Consider the following 21117-nt stretch of genomic DNA (forward strand, 5'->3'; position numbering starts at 1 on the left):
TGGACCTCTTTGGTTGTAAGAACTACTTCGTGACGCTGTGATTTAAGGTTATGAATTGCCCAGCTCTGATGGTAAAGTATAATTACATCAACTACAGCAAATATAATGCTTTTATTGAACATCTCCCTCTCGAACCACGGGAAAAATTTCAGGCCATCACAGGGGAAGGACAAGATGCAGCCAACACTGCAGCCTGCTCTATTTCCACTGCTGTTATCATGTGTCAAGCATCTTGGCTGCAACTATCAGGATTTCCCAGGGGGATCCAATATATTGTAGAATACCTTCTTTTTGACAGATTTATGCTCTTCGGTGAGTCCACAGATGAATCCTTGCACACTTTGAAGAATTTAAGGGCTGTACTACGGTCTCTTGGGATCTACACATCTGTGAACAAAAGAAAATTTAGTGGATCACAGTTGGTTCAGAGATCCCGCCAGGCCCAATTTCCTGTTTTCCATAAGTCTGCCAAGCCACCCAAAAAGAGACCAAGAAATCAGAAAGAGAGGCCGCCTACCATATCCACTACTACCAGCCCTCCTCCTCATTGAAACAGCAATTTTGATGGTTCAGTTGAGGGTGCAGAAGATCCCCTTTATCGGCATCTTCAACTGCATCAGTCTTCCCACCCTTTGGAGACCATCTCTTCTGCTTTTGATCTTCATGGGAGCAGATAGTAGCCAACAAATGGATTTTGGAAGGTATAACATAGAGTTACTCCAGCCATTTTATCTCTATTCCTCCATTCCACCCTCCTTTCCCGTTCCTTCTCAGGGACCCATCTCACAGACAGGAATTGCTGAGACAGGAATTCCTCTCCCTCCTGTGCACAGGAGCCATAGAATCAGTTCTGGTCCAGCATAGAGGGAAGTGATTCTGTTCCAAGTATTTTCTGATCCCCAGAAGAAATGGAGGATGGAGACCAATTTTATATCTCAGATACTGTCACTTTTGTAAAAATGCAAGCGTTCAGGGTAGTAACTCTTGTAACTATAATTCCATCATTAGATTCCAGGGTTTGGTTTGTGGCACTGAACATTTAGGCCGTTTCCTTTTAATTGCGATACATTCCTCTCAGAACAGGCGCCTTCATTTTATGGTTGGCCAGGATGACGTCCGGTACCAAGTGCTCTTGAAAGTCCTTGTAGTGGTGGCCACTCACCTAGGTTGAATGGGAATAATCATCTCCCCCCATCTCGATGATTGGCTCCTTAAGGGCTAGTCATACAATGGGGTTTTCTTTGCAGTAAAGATAGCTGTGTCCCTGTTCCACAAGTAGGGACTACAACTCAATAGTGAAAAGTCCCTTTTAACTCCAGTTCAGCAGAGAGACTTTATATGGGTTTCTCTGCATGCCAGCATGTCCAGAACTTAGCTTCCAGCTCACTGGTTTATGGGACTGACAAACCTTATTTCCAAGATTCATATAAGTCCTTGGAAGTCTGCAAGAAATCCTCTGTTAGGCCATATTGTAGCTTACACTTTTGTAACACATGCCAAGTTACATCTTCATTGCTTCCAGGGATAGCTCAGAACAGGCTACATTTTGAGCACACACAGTCTTGCTACACTGGTGTCTGGTCCTGGTCAGGAGCTAGACTCACTCAATTGGTGGAAGGACCCATACAAAGTTTGTGAAGGTTTTCCCTTCCACTACTATAACTAGAACTTCAGAAGCATCCTTTGTGGGATGGGGAGCACACCTCAGAGGACACACCAGTCAATGCAAATGGTCCTCTCAGGAGTCCCTTCTCCACGTCAACCTCCTGGAAATAAGGGAAGTCAGCAATGCCTGTATCCACTTCCTTCACTTAATCAGGGGTCAGTCCATCAAAGTCATGACAGACAATGTAGTCTGTATGTTCTACATAAATCTTCAAGATGGGGGGTAAGATCCCTTCCCTCCGATTTGTGCCAAAGCACTAAAGCTATGGAACTGGTGTATAGCCAATCACATCCTCATCTCAACCTCTTGCATTCCAGGCACTCAAAACATGATAGCTGATGATTTAAGCAGGCACTTCTCCCAAGATTACAAGTGAGAGCTGGATACTCTGATTCTCAGATATATTCTGCTGTCCTGGGATTTCTAGAAGTGGAACTTTTTTGCCACTGTCATCAACAAAGGGCAAAAAATTCTGCTCGAAGGGTCTTCTCTCCCTCAATGCTGTTAGCAGGGCCATCCCTAGGGGTGTGTGGGGCCCGGGACATAGGCACCGAGTTTCTATCTGCCGGGGGTGCTCCACCCAGGACCTGCCCCAACTCCATCCTTCCCCCAAGACCTCATCCCCGCCTCTTCCCCGCCCAGTTCCACCCCCTCCCCAAGTGAACTGCACCCTTGCTTCTCTCCCCTCCCTTCCAGCACCTCCAGACGCAGCGAAACAACGGATCGGTGTTAGGCGCTGGGAGGGAGAGGGAGGCTCTGATCAGTGGAGCCCGCTAGCGGGCAGGAGGCTCTGTGTGGGGGAGGTTGATAGGGGGGCTCCTCCTTGCCCTGCCCATCCCCCATCTTACCTCCCTGCCTGCCTCCTCACAAAGCGCTAGGCCCCCAAAAGTGCGAGGCCCATGGCAGTCACCCCGATTTGCCATATCCTAGGGATGGCTCTTATTGTTAGTATTCCAGAAGTTGAACAAGATCAAGCAAGACAGAGCTAAAGGTATTCTAATTGCATCAGCTTGGCCGAGACAAGTATGGTTTCCTCACCTGATTCACCTCACCTCTTGTCTGCTTTTGCAACTTCCGATCATTTCCCCACCTGCTATCTCAGGAGTTCAGTTGAGTCTCCATTCTAACCTGAGCATTCCTCATCTCAGAGCTTCTCTCCTCAATAGTTCTTGGGGATAGAAGTTTCCTGCTCAACAGAAGTAGACAAGGTCCTATTAAACATCAGAAAGATTTCCAGTAGGAACATTTATCTGCAGTAGTGAAAGAGATTTTACCATTGGCATATCTAGCTACAGGTCTCACCTGTCCATTCCTCCCTCTCTGCTGTTCTGGATTACCTGTTGGATTTAAAAAAAGTCAGATCTGTCTATAAATTCTGTCAAAGTTCATTTAGCAGGTATTACGATCTTCCATTCTTCTGTATGGGGATTCTCAGTGTTTGCCCATGCAACAACATCTGGATTCATTAAGGGATTAGTTAGCCTTTTTTCACAGATTAGAGACCTCACTTCTGTTTGGGATTTGAATTTGGTCCCCATTTGTATAATGAAACCTCTCTCTGAGCACTAGTTTACTGTTCTTTGCTACACTTGTCAATGAAGAACGCCTTTTTGATGGCCATCACTTCTTCCCAAAGAGCTGGAGACTTTAATAGTAGATCCCCCCCTTTACAGCTTTTTTTCAAAAGAAGTATTTATGGTCCCTTCCCAAGTTTCTGCCTATAGAGTATGCTCTGATTTCCATGTTAACCAGTTCATCCACCTTCCAGGTTGTTTTGTTTTGTTTTGTTTTTTTCTGAAGCCACACCAGACCTACTTTGCGGTTGGATGTTAGAAGAAATAGGTAACAATGGAGTTTGTGGTCAGGTCACAGTACCAACTGCAAAACATCAGTCAGTGCTTTCCCAGTCTTAATACAGATGAATGATATGTGAATTCTTTAGAATGCCTGTATTCTCATTATTCATTTCTCGTTGCAAAGTTAAATCCTCTGACTACTTGTCCTTTCTTTCTTTGGAGAGACTTCTATGTCTGTTACAAAATTACATAGGTAGTGCTCCCCTTTCAAAAAGACATTATTTTAAAAGAACAGTGAGGTCTGAGTGCAAGGCTAGAAGTCAAATTCCTGAGTTCTTATAATCCTGTGTCTGACTGATTCCCTCCATGGTCTTGGATATCTTTCCCTAATATTCTGCGTGAGGAAGTTTTAAGAATATCTCTTTGACACTGGTTTACTAATTCTCCCAAGTAATAATTCTGATGACTCCTTAGATCCACGCAATTCTTTCCTAGAAAAAGCTTCTGTTCCCTTCTTCACTGCTAAAGCTTATTCACTAGGGGATTAATGTTTTCCATAATTTGTCTCCTTTTTAAGCATTGGGTTGAGAGTTATCTTCTATGATAGACCATTTGCTGATGGACTCTGACTCGGCTCTACCCTCAAGTTCTGAGCCTCAAGTGCAATTTTTTTTCACAAATGTCAGACTTATTGACTGGACTTCACAGTATATATACACTGTCATTTGAAGTACAGTCAACCTCCAACTGCTTATTAGACTTAAGATAGTGTTTTGTGCTCTACCTCATATTCAGACATAATTTATTAACTTTACTAGTTAAAAGGATTTAAAGCATAACCAAATCTAAATCTGGTACCAGGCTTTGGTTTTCCAGCTTGTGTCCTAAAAGAGGTCTCTGTTCCCATAAAGTATTAAGTTCCACACTACATAGACGCAGTATATCATGAAAATGCAATTTTTAGCTTATTATATTGTGAAAATGACTAGACTGTAAGGTCAGGTGGACAATTTAGACTACAAGGGAGTAAAAAAGGTTTTGCTGTGTTCTAGCAAAATCAAAAATGAATAGCTTCTAACAAGGTTAGTGTGTACTAGTATCTTTAAACATCATCTCCTGGTGGTAAAAGACCAATTAAAATAGTGTGATTGCTTGCAACTTATTATCCATGAAGTGAAGTCTGAAATTTAGCTTGTTAAAAGGATATTTTTGTTCAGAAGAGAGGTAATCACACAAACTCTTCCAGAAACCAATAAAGCATATATGAAAATTTGTCATTTTAAGATGACTGTCCACTTGCAAATAATGTCAGTTATCTGATAGACCCGTGAAAATTTCCTAGACACAGTATGATAGAGACAAGGTGGATGAGAGAGATATCTTTTATTGGACCAACTTCTTTTGGTGAGAGATACAAGCTTTCAAGCCACACAGAGCTCTTCCTCAGGTCTGAGAAGTTACTGCCAGTGTCACAGCAAAATGCAAAGTGGAACAGATTGTTTAGCATAAGTAGTGAGCCATATTATAAGGGACCATTCACGGTAGAGTGGCCTGTTAACACCTAATCAGTTACAGGACAAAAAGAGGGGTTAGTGGGTTACAGATAGTTTTAATAAGCCATAAATCCAGTGTCTCTGTTCAGTCCATGATTTTTAGTGTCTATTATAGCGATGGATTTAAGTTCCCAGGCTCGTCTTTGAAAGTCTTGTGCAGGTTTCCTTTGAGGATGAGGACTGATAGGTCAGATATAGCATGATCCCTTTGTGAAAAATGTTCAGCCACAGGTGATAGGGTATTTTTGTCTCCTATGTGAGTTCATTTGAGAGCATAATGATTGTCTGGTGTCACCCACATAATTGTTGTGGGGACATTTAGTGCACTGGATGAGGTACACCACATGTTGTAATAGGCATAGGTAGAATCCATGGATCTTGAAAAGTGTGTTGCGGGGGATGTTGATTGTTGGAGCAGTGGAGATAGGTCTGCAGGTTTTGCATCTGTTGTTCTGGCAGGTTCTGGTCTTGCCTTGAGTTGATGTGTCCTGGTCTGTGGTGAGCTTGCTTCTGATGATGAGCTTGGAGAGATTAGGGGGTTGTTTAGAGGCCAGTTGTGGGGGTTCAGGAAAGATTTCTTTCAAGGTGGGGTCCCCATTGAGTATGGGTTGTAGTTTGATGCTACCTCCTGTCGGTTCCAGTGTGGGATGGTAGCTGACAACTAAGGGTCTTGCGGTCGGACAGAGTTTTATTTCTGTATTGAAGTAGGTTCTCTTGGGATTTCTGGGTGGCCCATTCCATGATGTGATAAACTTCTGTGGTGGATGTCCTTGTTTGGTGAAGGCGGTTTTGTGTGTGCTAAGGTGTATATCCCGGACTTTCTCCTCAGAGTAATTTCTGTGGTATCTGAATGCCTGGCAGTAGATAACAGATTTCCTGGTGTGTTTGGGGTGGTTACTGTATCTCTGAAGGTAGGCATGGTGATCTGTGGGTTTCTTGTTTATGGTTGTCTGTAATGTTACATTGTTGAAGCATGATATCCAGGAAGTTGATGCTAGTGTGGGAGTGTTCTAGAGTTTACTGGACAATTGAAGTTGTGGTGGAAATCTATGAGGGAGTCTGGAAATTCTTCCAAACAGTGTTTGTTGGCCTGCATGTGCACAGTAGAGCTCCTCGTGCTCTTGACTGAGAATATATGAGACAGTGCAGGTCGACGCCTCTCCAGTTCCATTTTACTACCACATGGCCTGAGTCAGAATCCTGTGTCCTCCTTCCGCTCATTGTACAGTCTGTAAAGACATTTGTAAATAGTTATATTTCCTAGCTTAATAGTCAGTTAAAGGTCATATTATACTTACTATAGTGTGTTTTCTTCTCCCCTGTTGGGGAACACCACCATGGATCCAGGACTGTGTCCAGAGTCCCAGGATTAAAGAATTGCGTCTCTTGACTTCACTCCTCTTCCGTCAGCGACGAACAACGGTGCTACCTCTACTGTCTGGATGAGGTGGATATCTCTGCAAAATGCAGTATCTGTCACTCTTTCCCACCCAGAACTTGAGAAGCTCGGGAGCTTCCCCTGGGGAACCACCTGATACAGAAAGCTGTGAGGCCCTGTCTGATCAGGGTCAGGAAGACTCCTCTGCACATTACTAGTGTCCCTCCAAGCATGTGCCTTGGAGGGAGCAACCAAAACCTAAGTCAAAAGAATCTTCTTCTAGGGCTCCCCATGAGAGTAGTGAGCATTCTCATGAGCGTAAGGATAGATCCCCATTGAGGACTGTCCATAAGAGATGTGCTTCCTCCCTGAGGTTTTCCAGGTCTGGTGAGACTTTGCGCGCAAAATCCATGCACCTGGTTCTGCTAAAGACATCTGGGTTGAAGGGCAAAGCATGTCAAAAGAAAGATCCAGTGGTTCAGTTGGTCACTTTGGTACCGAAGCCCAAGGACTGACATTCACTGGTTCCGTCTTTGAGTGCTGATCCAGGCAAATCTCGATATCACTGAATTCGTCTAAGGACCATCCGGCTGCCATGGATGTGCTGGGTCTATAAGACTTAACTGCCATAACCCCTGGTGCTCCAGAGTGTACGTAGACTTACATAACACCAGAGGGGATATTCCTCCCTTGCCCACAGTCTCCACTTCTCCCCAGCTTGGCCTTCTTGAGGGATATAATTACTCTGGAGGAGGAGCCTATGTCAGTGTCCCAGAGCCATCCTATCTCCAACCCTTGGGCAGGAGTGTGTCAGTAAAAACAGCCCCTGCTGCTACCAATAGAGCAGTTTTCGGACTCAGATGAGTCACATGTATTAAATCGGGGTGGGCAAACTTTTTGGCCTGACAGCTACATCTCAGTATGGAAATTGTATGGAGGGCCGGCTGGGGTGCACGGGGGGGATGAGGGCTCCGGTTGGGGGTGCAGACTCTGGAGTGGGGTTGGGGATGAGGGGTTTGGGGTGCAGGAAGGTGCTCTGTGCTAGGATCCCAGCCAATGGGAGCTGCAGAGCTGGTGCTTGGGGCGGGGGCAACATGCGGAGCCCCCTGGCTGCCTCTGCTTCTGGGAGCCATGCTGTGTGGAGCGGAGCAAGGCAAGCCCCTGACCCCGCTCCCCAGCCGGAGCACCAGAGCAGGAAAATCCAAGATGGGTGAGGTAATATCTTTTATTAGACCAGCTTCTTTTGGTGAGAGAAACAAGCTTTCAAGCCACACAGAGCTCTTCTTCAGCATCCTGGAACCAACGTGGCTACAAGTAAACTGCAGACAATCAAAGAGTCATGCTCATTGTTCCTTAGGGTATTACCACCCCCTCACCCGCAGATTGCAGTACTGATTCCCTTAGAGTCCCCTCCAACCGGTCGATACCTTTTTCTGGCTTTATTGGGGTCCGTGGGATCCTTATGGCAGGTGCCTGGACCCTTCTCAAGAATCGTACTGCTCTTCTCCCTCCTGCCAACTGGTCTGTCAGAGTACAAGGAAGAAAAGGTGTCTCCTCATCATCCTTGTATGAAGTGATTAGTCCTTCTTTGCCATCGCTACTGGATTACCATTGGCAGTACCAGGAACTACTGCAGAGAGTTGCCAGTGACCTCTAGATTCCACAAGAGGAGGTCCAGGACCCTCAAAGATGGCTTCTGGGTATCTTACAACCTAAGGGACCAAGTAAGGTATCTCTTCCAATTAATAAGGCCATACTAGAACCAGCCAGAGCAGTATGGCACACTTCAGCATCCTGTGCCCCTATGCCAAAAATTGCTGAGAGGCAATATTTTGTTCCTGACAAAGGAACTGAATTTTTATTCTCCAACCCTGCTCCCCAACTCACTAATGGTACAGTGACTACAGAAAAGGCTCGGACACACTATCAAAGGGCTATCCCAGCAGATAAGAGTTTTAAGGGACTGGACCTCCTGGGGTGGAAAGTCTTCCCTTCTCTTCCCCAGGCTTGCAGTTTTGTGTCATAACTACCAGGCTCTGTTAGCGAAATATGACTGTAACAACTATTCCAGGCATATGAGCTTCATTGACAAGCTTCCCACAAAGGACGGAGCCCAGTTTCAGCCTCTTTTAGATGAGGGAAGGCTAGTAGCAAAAACAGCTCTTGGCCACAGTGGATATGGCAGACACAGCTTCCACAAGTCTGGCCACTGGCTTGATCAAGAGGAGTGACTCTTGTCTGCAATTGTAAGGGTTTCCTAGGGCAGCTCTCCCCTTTGAGTCAAATCTCTTTAATGAAAGAAACAGAGTTCCTGCATTCATTAAAGGACTGGAGATTGACAGTGCATTGCCTGGTGATTTATACTCAACCCCCAGGAGGAAACACCAGAGACAATCTTGTAGACTAAAATCTCCCTCTCCTCATATACCTTATTACCAGCGCCTAGCCGAGCCTCTGTGGAAACAGAGCGTTCAGAGGCCTTGCTTTATAAACCCCTCCACTGCCACAGCCTTTTCTCACTCTCAACCACCCACCAATGACTATTTTTGACATACTAGTCGAGACCTGCCTACCATCACTGAAGCTACCTACCTCTTCCTCCCATTATTTTTGGGTGCTGTCTCTCACTCTTTGCCCACAACTGGAGGTTGATCATAAAGGGCAATTGGATTTTGGAGATTATCCATCAGGGTTGCTCTGAGTTCCTCTCCTTCCCAGTACCCCTTCGGGGACCACTCTCACAAGGTGTTTCTTCAATGGGAGGCAAAATCCCTTTTACACTGAGAGGCAGTAGAATGTGTTCCACCTCAGTATCAAGGGGAGGGGGTTCTGCTCCTCGTATTTCCTGATTCCCAAAAAAGAGAAAGGGTGTAGATCAATTCTGGACCTTTGGCAACTGAGCATCTTTATTCGAAAGCTGAAATTCCAGGTGATTACATTGTCATCAATAATCCATGCCATTCAGGAAAGGATGTGGTTCGTGGCTCCTAACATGAAGGATGTATATTTCCACGTGGACATTCACCTTGTGATGTGTTCGGTCACAGAGATCCCCTTGGGACTGTCACCTGATGTGCTTAAATTATCTCTGAGCCCGTTTTCCCTGCTAGCTTGGGACTTCAGAATCCTGCCTTGTTGAGCCAGACACGCTAGCCACTTGCAACACAGGCTCAGGGTCTGGGCTACGCCCCCAAGGCTGGAGACTTTAACAGCTCAGCAGATTACCTGTCTCCAGCTCCCAGACACCCAACTCCCAATGGGATCCAAACCCCAAATAAATCCATTTTATTCTGTATAAAGCTTATACAGGGTAAATTTGTAAATTGTTTGTCCTCTATATCACTGATAGAGAGATATGCACAGCTGTTTGCTCCCCCAGGTATTAACAGGGCTGGTGGTCGCCTAGGGCGTCAGAATTTGGGGGGGGGGGGGCGGCATTTTGCTGCCCTCCGTGGCAATTCGGCGGCGGGGGTCCTTCCACGCTCCGGGTCTTCGGCAGCAATTCTGCGGCGGGTCCTTCACTCGCTCCGGGACCCGCCGCCAAAGTGCCCCGAAGACCGGGAGCGCGGAAGGACCCCCACCTAGGGCGCCAAAAACCCTGGCTCCGCTCCTGGGTATTAATCACTTACTCTGGGTTTATCAATAAACAAAAGTGATTTTATTAAGTATAAAAGGAAAGATTTAAGTGGTTTCAAGTAATAACAGCCAGAACAAAGTAAGTCACAAAGCAAAATAAAATAAAACACACACGTCTAAGCCTAATACATTAAGAAACTTATTACAGTTAATATCTCACCCTCAAAGATGTTCCAATAAGCTTCTTTCACAGACTAGACTCCTTCCTAATCTGGACCCAGTCCTTTCCCCGGTACAGTCTTTGTTAGATCCAGCAGACATCTTAGGCAGTAAGCAGGGGTTTTCTCATGACTGGCATCCCCTTTTGTCCTGCTCCATCCCCTTCTATAGCTTTGGCACAAGGCGGGAGTCTTTTGTCTCTCTCAGTCCCCACCGCTCCTTCTAAATGGAAAAGTACCAGATTTAAGATGGATTTCATTATCAAGTGACATGGTCACATGTCACTGTAAAACCCCTAGTCTCCATTCCCCATGGGCTGGCCCACACATACACAGGAAGTCTTTCAAGTAAGTAAGGCCAAATTTCAACTGATTGTTTCTGGAGCACCCTTAATAGTCTCCACTTAATATGTTTACATCAGAGATACAAGTTTATATTTTATTCTCCTAACTCCAGATATAGAAATAGTACATGCAAACAAATAGGATGAACACACTTAATAGATTACAAACTTTCTAATGACACCGTACAAGGGGTATTTAGTGTAAAGCGTATTCCAGTTATGTCATATTCATAAGCATACTTCCATAAAGCATATGGAATGCAACGTTACACCCTCCTCCTGAACTTACTGCCATTAGTCTTGGACACTGTCCATGGCGGAGGCAGTACATATAAAATCCCTGTTTGTCTCTGGTCACACCATCTCCCAGTACCTTTAAACACTATAATGTCATTCATGGGTGTTCTAGCAAAGTTCTGGGTTCCTGGTCCCTGGGTGTGTGAAAACATGTTGGTAGTATTGCTAACAGAATGCAGATAGCAATATCTGTTAAAGTGTAGGTGTCTTTGCATTTAGCTACCAATGCCATGAGGTGGTGTGCCTCAGTTTCCCCTTCCACACAGCAGTGTAGGTCTGTTACACTCTTGCTGCTGTGCCGAGCTCTAAGCCTGTTTACAGGTATTAGCTGAAAAGCATCGTGTTTGTGGTACTGTCTTGTTACCATCCCTAGCATGTACAAAAGTTTTTCCCCAAAGTCAGGTATGTTACACATTTTCACAGGGTTTGTCCATAGCATCAGCTCCAGCCATTGTCTTGACCCATAGATGAAGTAGCAAAAGACACAAGATTAACAGCCAATTTATGTCCGACAGACTCCGTTCACACAGTTTGGCTTGTTCAGTGTCTTATTGCATTTCCCGATCCCTTTGCGTACCATGGTAGGTGTTCAGATACAGATTCTCCTGTCTCTCTGGAGAAGGTTCTTAATTCGGGTATGTGTTTGGGGTTTTGGCAAGGAAAGGGTGCACTGCAACCCTGTCTTCCTCAGCCCCTCCCTCTGCAATCTCTTTGTGTTGAGCCCCACCCCTTTGTGAAGCTTCCCAAATGCAAAGTTTTTCTTCCTCCAGCCTTGAACAGACAGTGTTATCTTTTACAAGGGCAGCAGGAACAACATCTTTCAGTTGAGTGCTTTGAATTGGTAAGATCCCCTTGGTTACCCCACTCTCTGTTCACCATTGTGACGGATGCTTTTTTCCTGGATGCTCACTTGGACAAGCACACTCCTCGGGGTAGCCTGGACCCCACAAGATGCCAGACTACATATACATTTACTGAAACGTAGGCAGTCTGCCTTGAGAGCAAGGCCTTCCTTCTACTCATATGCTCACTCTGTATGTGGGTAATGTTGGGACAGTATCACCACCATAGTCTACCTAAACGATAGGGATGAGCGAGATCTTGTCTCCTCTTCCTGGAAGCAGTCAGACTCTGAAAGTGGTGCATCAGGAACCACATCACGATACAGGCTGCTTACCTTCGGGGTATCTACAACTCCCTTGCAGATGAACTAAGCAAAAGCTTCTCAGCAGACACAAGTGGGAAGTCAAAGACACAGTCCTAAGCAAGATATTAACACAAAAGGGTATACCATAATGAGACCTCTTTCCATCCCAAACAAAGAGGAAGCTTCCTCCATATTGCTCCAGAGAAGTCCTGGGCCGTGGTTCCCAGGGCGATGCTCCACTATTGTCCTGGGCGAATGACCTCCCATTCACCTTCTTCCACAGGTCATAGGTAAGGTAGGTTGTAATGGAGCCAACATCATTCTCCTAGCACCCTACTGGGACCTGTTTGCCTCCCAGACGAAAAAGAAGCTCAACATAGAGAAGAACTGGTAGCCAATCTGAAGGTGGAAGGCAATTTGGGTGAAAGTGATCATAAAATGATAGATTTCATGGGAAAGGAAGGAGTGAGACCAGTAGAATAAGGACAATGGAGTTTAAAAAAGAAGAGTTTAACAAACGCAGAGAACTGGTAGATAAGGTCCTGTGGGAAGAAAATCTAAGGGGAGTGCAGGAGAGCTGGCAATTCCTCAAGGAGACGTTATTAAAGGCATAACTGCAAATTATCCCAGTGCAAAGAAAAGATAGGAAGAGGCCAGTATGGCTCCATCAGGAGCTCTTTAATGACCTGAAAATCAGAAAGGAATCCTACAACAAGTGGAAACATGGATGAATTGCTAAGGATGAGTACAAAAGAATAGCACAAGCATCATCTTTTTCCTTTATAATGCTTTTCCTGGTGAGAGTTGTGGCAACAGCATGGAGAGTAGGGAGGACCAGACCTCCCTTTCCTCCACAGCAGGTTCAAGCTTCTCCTGGGGGATTCCCACGCAAGCCAGGAGGTGGTATCCCCCCAGCGAGTCTTGGGTCAGCCTTGAGCCTCCTTAGCAGATACCCGAACCACCTCAGCTGGGTCCTCTCAATCTGGAGGAGTAGCGACTCTAGCATGTAGGGACAAAATCAGAAAGGCGAAGGTACAAATGATGTAGAACTAGCAAGGAACATAAAAAGCAATATGTTCTTTAAATACACTAGGAGCAAGGGAAAGACGAAGTTAGTGGGGAAGGAGAACTAATAGTTGATAATGGTGACCAGATACTTAACACAATATTGACAACAAGGGGGAAAGAACAGTTTAAAGAATATTTAGATAAGTTAGATGTCTTCAAGTCAGCAGGGCCTGATGAAATTCATCCTAGGGAATTTAAGGAGCCAGCTGAAGCAATCTTGCAATCGTGAGCAATTATTTTTGAGAACTCATGGAGGATGGTGTGGAAGTCCCAGAGGACTGGTAAAGATAGTACTTATCTTTAAAAAGGGGAACAAAGAGGACTTGGGGAAATATAGACCAGTCAGCCTAACTTCGATACCTGGAAAGATACTGGAACAAATTATTAAGCAATCAGTTTGTAAGCACCTAGAGGATAATATGGTTATAAGGAATACCCAACATGGATTTGTCAGGAACCAGTCATGCCAAGCCAATCTAGTTTCCTTATTTTATAGGGTTACTGGCCTAGTGGTTGGGGGGAAGAAGTAGATGTGATGTATCTTGATTTTTAGTAAGGCTTTCGACACAGTGCCACATGACATTTTCATAAGTAAATTAGGAAATGTGGCCTAGATGAAATTTCTGTAAGGAGGGTGCATAATTGAAAGATTGGTTGTCAGAGTAGTTATCAATGGTTCACTGTGAAACGGGTGGTGTATCTAGTGGGGTGCTGCAGGGGTCAGTCCTGGGTCTGGTACCATTTAATATTTTCATTAATGCCTTGGATAATGAAGTGGAGGGTATTTTTACAAAATTTGCAGATGACATCAACGTGTGTGTGGAGGGGTGCAAGCACAGAGGACAGGATTAGAATTGAAAACAACTTTGACAAATCGGAGAATTGGTCTGAAATTCATTAAAGACAAGTGCAGAGTACTTCATTTAGGAAGGAAAAATCAAATGCACAACTGCAAAATCGGGAATAACTGACTAGGTGGTAATACTGCTGAAAAGGATCTGGGGGTTATAATGGATCACAAATTGAATGAAAGTCAACAATGTGATATAGTTGAGAGGAAAAGGCTAATAGTGTTCTGGCGTATATTAACAGCAGGGTTGCATGTAAGATGCGAGAGGTGATTATCCACTTTAGTCAGCAGTGGTGAGGATTCAACTAGAAAAGTGTGCCTAGTTCTGGGTGCCACATTTTAGGAATGATGTGGACAAATTGGAGAGAGTCCAGAGGAGAGCAACAAAAATGATAAAAGGTTTAGAAAACCTGATCAAGGGGGCGGGGGGAGAGCTGGCCATATTTAGTCTTGAGAAAAGAAAACTGAGGGGAGACCTGTAAACAGTTTTCAAATACGTTAAGGGCTTTTTATAAAGAGGGTGGTGAACAATTATTCTCTGTGTCCACTGGAAGTAGTACAAGAAGTAATGGGCTTAATCTGCAGCAAGAGAGATTTAAATAAGAAATCAGGAAAAACTTGCTAACTATAAGCTCTGGACTAGGGTTCCAAGGTAGGTTGTGGAATCCTTATCATTGGATCTGAAGAAGTGAGGTTCTTACCCACGAAAGCTTATGCTCCCAATACTTCTGTTAGTCTTAAAGGTGCCACAGGACCCTCTGTTGCTTTTTACAGATTCAGACTAACACGACTACCCGTCTGATACTTATCATTGGAGGTTTTTAAGAACAGGTTGGACAAACATGTCTCGGGGATGGTCTAGGTTCACTTGGTTGTTGCACAGCGCAAGAGACTGGACTTCATGAATTCTCAAGGTCCCTTCCAGCCCTACATTTCTATGAATCTGTATAACTCCTCCAGAGCACACAATGTTGGGACTCTGGAGTGATGCCCTTTTATTATCCTGGACAGACCAACTGAGATACACCTTTCCTCCCTTTTCACTACTACCCCAAGTTCTGTGGAAGATTCATCACAATAAAATATGAGTCATTCTCAACGCACCCAACTGGTCCAGACAGTTCTGATTTCTGGATCTCCTATGAAAGTTAACCCGTTATCCCATTAACATCCAACATCTTCCAGCTCTTATAATGCAGGAGAATAGTGGTATCAGATATTCCAACCCAGACTCTTTTCGCCTCACATCTTGGTATTTGGATGGGCCTCACACCTAGAGCATGTTTGGAGGCCGTTCAGAATGATCTTAAGAGAAGACTCCATCAGAAATTCTATCAAGCTAAATGGCAACATTTCTCTACCTGGGTGCAACAAAACCAGTTATCTCCAGAGACAGCAGGTATTCCTGCTATTTTAGATAATCTCTTCACTCTCAAGACACTGGGCCTTTCTGTTAGCTCTCTGCAGGTCCACCTAGCAGCAATCAGTGCTCTCAACCCACTGGTAGATGGTTGTTCTATTTTTAGTCACCTGATAACAACCAGATTCCTAAAGTGCCTCACTAGGGCCTTCCCACCAGTAGTGAAGCCAGCACTTCAGTGGTATTTCAGTCTTATAGTTTGAGTACTTACCAGGCTACCCTTTGAAGTGTTATCCATGTGCTTGGTGTCCACTGGTCTGTGAAAGTTGCCATCATCGCCATCACATCAGCCAAGTTGGTGTGTGAGATGGGAGCACTTGTGGCCAACTGGCCAACACTACTTTTCATAAAGAGAACACATCCCTTCACCTCTACCTGAAATTCATCCCTAAGACTGTTTCTGAGTTCCCACATAAATTTATCTGTTGTGTTAATATTGATTCTGAAACCTCATGCCTCCAGTGAGGAGAGGACATTTCACTTCTTCAATGTCAGACAAGCTTTGGGTTCCACTTGCAAAAAAAGAAGCCATTTAGAAAAATACCTAGACTATTTGTAGTTGTAGGAGAGTGAGCATGGGGGACAAGCAATGTCTGCTCAGAGACTCTCTAAGTGGATTTCTGGATGTATCCTCCTTTGCTATCGGTTAGCCCATCTCCCTCCCCTGGATGGGGTGAGTGCCTATGCCCTAAAGAATGGGCTATCTCAGTAGCATTTCTCCAAGAAGTACCTATACTGGACACTTGTAACACTTTCACAAAGCATTATACTTTAGTCCAAACCTCTTCTGCAGATTCAGTCTTTGGAATGACAATATTGCAAATATCTATATTGCCTGTGTCCTTGTACCCACATGTATAATACACATAGGTTCACACATCTCAAAGAACCTCCAGTTACAGGTAAGTAACCATCATTTAATTAAACTGGAGAGGGAATCAATAGATACACATTAACACTGTGGGTGTAGCTTAAAATATTTGCCTTCAGACTCTAAGATCCCAAAACTCACCTTTTTTTTATTATTATTATTGTCTAGTTGTTTCATTTAGCACTATGGACTTCTGTGAGCGGAGCCCATTTAGTTCTTCTGTCAGCTTTTTAGAGAAATATTAAAATATTTATAGGTTTGTATATCACCTCTCTGAAGTGTTTCTTTAAAGCAATAATAAGCCAAGTTTCTTAACAGATGTGTTATTCCATTTCTGGCAGCTTTTGGTAGTGCCAGCAGTCTTAACTATGTGTTGAAACTTCTTTATTACATAAAAAATAGTTAGTCTTGGAAATGATTTTGTACCCTTACTTTAATGTCCAAAAAGAGAAGTGGAGATCGACTTTCCTTGATAATAGCCAATCTATTTTTAAAAAGGGGGGGGGGGGGGAGGAGAGGCAGTATTCTTGAGATCAAACCTTCTACTTGTCTAAAATGATTTCATGGTCAATTTCCTGTTAGATTTGAGACATCTTTAAGAAATAAAAAATGTCTAAATCTTAGACATCCCTTAGTTCCCTCTCAGTAATTCAGTGTAGTTTAAGCAGATTCCATAATACCTATAAGGCAGTGTCTTTTAGTGGTGAGAGAAATTTAACTCATTAGTAAGCTTGATTGTATAGTAACCACAAGTGCTGAGTAAAGAGCAGAATATAGGTGCTCTACCCTAGGAACAGACCAGAGACCAAATTGTGACTGTGTCACAATTTGATGCCTAGTTTCCCTTTGCTTTGAGAGAGGGGGAGGGTCCTAGCTCTGTACCTGGTACAGATTTTACTTCTTTACCCTCACCCCCGAACCCTGCACCAAAGGGGAGTTGTGGCCTCGTGGAATGTATCTGGATAACTGCTTCTTGCAATCTGTTGCATAGGCTGGTAGCGGCCTTCAGAATTAAGTAATTGGAAATAAATGTTTTAAGTGCTGAGGAAGTGATGAGAGTGATGGTCCACAGAAAAGGCAGAAACTGGAGTGGCTTTTGGTTTTAATAGTGAGCTGTACAGCACAGCATCAGTAAGAGGAATCTTAAATATATCTAATGCAGAGAGAATGCAAGTGGGGTCCAAACATTGCTAAAATGTAATCAATATCCTATTCTTGTAAGCTGAGGGGAAATCTATTTTAATGTGCCCTTGTTGCTATTCATGAATGGTTGCAGTTCATGCACGCTTACAAGTAGAGTGGGAGGTTTGTTTAATTGTGAATACTGCCTTTTTTACAGCTGTCAAAATTACATGGTATTTGGGATATTTGGACTGTTTGTTTTCAACTCTGATCAGTCTGGTGCTTCTGTTCAGTCTGTTTTGCCAACTTATTTTTTTTAAAGGCAAATCAAAGTATTGAAATAAAACTAATCATTGAAACTAAAATTCTAATATATAGAGAGATTTTCATTTTTTCTGAATATTAAAAATATATTAATAATCAGGAACATTTGATGTTAGGTATACCATTCTTAAGGGTAATATGCTCTACTTGTATTTTAATGAATACTAAAGTTTTTGTTTTTGACAGCATTTTTTGTCCTCAAGAAAATACAGAAGAAGCCCTATTGTTGTTGCTGATTAGTGAATCTATGGTAAGTTAAACAGCTGTTTTAAAAACTTTTTATGTCACTTCTGTCATTTGTCTTTAGAGCACATTTGTCTCATTTCCTGTTATGAAACTACACGAGCAGTTCCTTCTGGAACTAAAGCTGTTGCTACTCTGACAGGGAGCCAGCAGGAAGTGCTGTGAGTGTATTATGATTCTGAGTTCTTCTTTCCTTTTGACACTAAGTGCATTGTCTCTGGGCTGAACCTACCCTTCCTTTAGTTTTACGGAGGAGAGGTAGAATCTGTTCCCAAAACCAGGTCTTTCACTTGGCATCACATCAGTGTGAACAGCTGTTACAGCAGCTGCTGCCATTCAGACAAGCAAACTTGAAAATTCAAGTAGTTTTTGTTGTAATCATGAAAACCAAAAATTAGATACATGTATCTATTCCAGGGGTGGGCAAACTTTTTGGCCTGAGGGCCACATCGGGGTTGCGCAACTGTATGGAGGGCTGGGTAGGGAAGGCTGTGCCTCCCCAAACAGCTTGGCCCCCTGTCCCCTGACTGCCCTCCTAACCCCTATCGGGCCCCCCCGGGACTCCCACTCCCAACCTCCTTGTTCGCCTTCCCATGACACCCCCCCAGAACCTCCACCCCTCCTCTCTGACTGCCCCCCAAGACCCAACTCCCCCTCCCCCACTCCCTGCCCCCTTACCAGCAGCAGAAGCTCGCAGCCGCGACACCTAGCCAGAGTCAGCTGTGCTCCCCATGCTGCCCAACGGGAGCGGCGGGCCACAGCGCGGCTCACACGGTGGTGTGACTGCAGGGGAGGGGGGACAGCAGGGGAGGGGCCGGGGACTAGGCTCCCCAGCCGGCAGCTCAGGGGCCAGGCAGGACAGTCCCGCGGGCCATAGTTTGCCCACGTCTGACCTATTCAATGTGTATCTGGCCAAGAATTCTTTTCTGAACTGCTTTAAAATGCAGATCTCACTCAAGTTTCAAATAACTCTTGATATTGGCATATGGTGCCACCCTGAGCGCTGTCTCTGCAGCTCCAGTTGGCTGGGAACCGTGGCCAATGGGAGCTGCGGGGCAGCGCCTGTGGGCAGATGCAGCACGCAGAGCCACCTGCCACACCTCCACCTAGGAGCAGATGGGACAGGTCGACACTTGTGGGGAGCCGCCCGAGGTGAGAGGCCCCCAGATCCAGCACCCCCTCCTGTGCCCCCAGCCCCTTTCCACAGCCAAAATCCCTTCCACAGCCCACGTTCCGCACCTCCCTCACGCCCCAGCCCCGCGCATCTCCTCTTGTACCCAAACTCGCTCCCTCTTCGTTAACCATCATTTTTCACTTACCGGCACCCCCCATTTCCCCAACATGCCGGATAAAACAGCTTTAACTGTATATTGTATTATTATGACAACTAACATAGGTAGAATTTTGCAGAATTTTAAAATATTGTTTACAGAATTTATAATTTTTTGGTGCAGAATTCCCCCAGGAGTAATCTCTTCACTTCGTGTAATGAATCTGAAACTTTTCCCCTACTTGTATTGAATCAAAGGGTGAAATTTTCAAAAGCACATAAGTGCTTTCTTGTATTGTAGTAAATGATAAAAATGATTATTTTGGTCATTTATTTTTTAAAACTCATGAAAATATTTTCATTACTTGTATTTAGCTGAAAAAAATTATTGTTAATATGATAGCTCATAAATATTGGTATTGCTATCGTCATTCTTCCTATTTGAAACAGTCCTGATGCATAACGTTTCCAGAAATTGCATAGTCTCCTAAATAGATAATTTCCAGTAGTCAATTTTTTGCCACCTTGAATTTCCCCTCATTCTATCTGAGTCGGAAAGGACACTTTGATGGGTAAAGTTTAAATTGTAATCTTTAAGAAAAGGACAACTCTAGAAAGATATATAACTGTGATTTGTAAGTGCGATTTCCTTATAAAGTTCAGCTTGTCTTTTACATTTAAGAGTAGGAAGTGTCTCTTACCGTTTAACATTATGATAGTTGCTAAAAATAATGTTTGGTTTCTGGCTAGATGAGATTAATAGGTGAATAAATGCAGTTGTCAACTTGTTCTTCAGTACTCTAGAGGGTGCTCTGATTGTCATTAATATTTAAACAAAACAAAACCTTGGGCTCCTCTCACTTCAGATCTTTAATTTGTTTCACATTATTGTAACCCATAAAAATTCAAGTCTGTAGTCTACAACAATGAAATTTGAACTGAAATTCTAAACTTGAATTTAAAAGCATATAGAATTAGAGCTTTTACTGTAATTAGAGGACATCAAGACAAGGCATATTCAGACTGGTGGTTTTGTGATAATAAGAGGTGATGGCGAATAGAAGAGGTTGGTTTTAGAGTAACCTTTTAAAGTTCTAGACCGTGGTGTACAAGTGGTCTTGTCATTAAGTCATAGCACTGGGCATCAGGAGACTTGAATTTTATCTCTTCTCTACAAAAGACTTCTACTGTAAACCTGAGTTGGTTTAATCTGCCTGTACCTCAGTATGCCTATTTGTAAAAAGGTGCGTTGTAATTCATTAGTCTTCGTAAAATATTTTGAAATCTGTCAGATGAAAGGCACATGAGAAGTGCAGAGTATTGTCAATATGCACACATTTCTGTGCAATGCTTGAGCAATAGGATTGGAGAGGCTGAGCTTCTTGTATAAGGCCCTTCTTATGGAGTATACATTGAACTGTATTGGTGTGGGTTATCTTTGGAAGAGACTGTTTATTCATCCCATAGAGAGGACACTGTCATAATGACCTTCAGAAGATGAAGTAAGTAAAACGAAAATGGCACTCTCTCTGAAAGAAGGATGGAAGATCCCAACGGCCTGTCGATCAGCAAAGTTGTACATTATTTTGATGCAAAAGACAATACAGTAACTCCTCACTTAACGTGGTAGTTATGTTTCTGAAAAATGTGACTTTAAGCGAAACGATATTAAGTGAATCCAATTTCCCCATAAGAATTAATGTAAATGGGGGGGTTAGGTTCCAGGGAAATTTTTTTCACCAGACAAAAGACTATATTATATAATATACACACACACACACACACACACACACACACACAGTATAAGTTTTAAACAAACAATTTAATACTGGTACACAGCGATGATGATTGTGAGGCTTGGTTGAGGTGGTGAAGTCAGAGGGTGGGATATTTCCCAGGGAATGCCTTACTGCTAAATGACGAACTAGCAATTGGCTGAGCCCTCAAGGGTTAACTCATTGTTAAAGTAGCCTC

At 43.8% G+C, this 21117-nt stretch overlaps 1 protein-coding gene across 5 annotated transcripts in view; it reads left to right on the forward strand.

Annotated features, from left to right (window-relative positions):
* TTC7B (tetratricopeptide repeat domain 7B) overlaps positions 1-21117 on the forward strand; it is a 315699-nt gene that overhangs the window by 112739 nt on the left and 181843 nt on the right. For all 5 annotated transcript variants that reach the window (XM_034768134.1, XM_034768135.1, XM_034768136.1 and 2 more), the window contains one exon: positions 17817-17880. In XM_034768134.1, the coding sequence (XP_034624025.1) occupies positions 17817-17880 (64 nt within the window). The remainder of the gene's footprint in view (positions 1-17816; positions 17881-21117) is intronic.

Source organism: Trachemys scripta, chromosome 4 (genome assembly GCF_013100865.1).
Source record: "Trachemys scripta elegans isolate TJP31775 chromosome 4, CAS_Tse_1.0, whole genome shotgun sequence".
Lineage (NCBI taxonomy): Eukaryota > Metazoa > Chordata > Testudines > Emydidae > Trachemys > Trachemys scripta.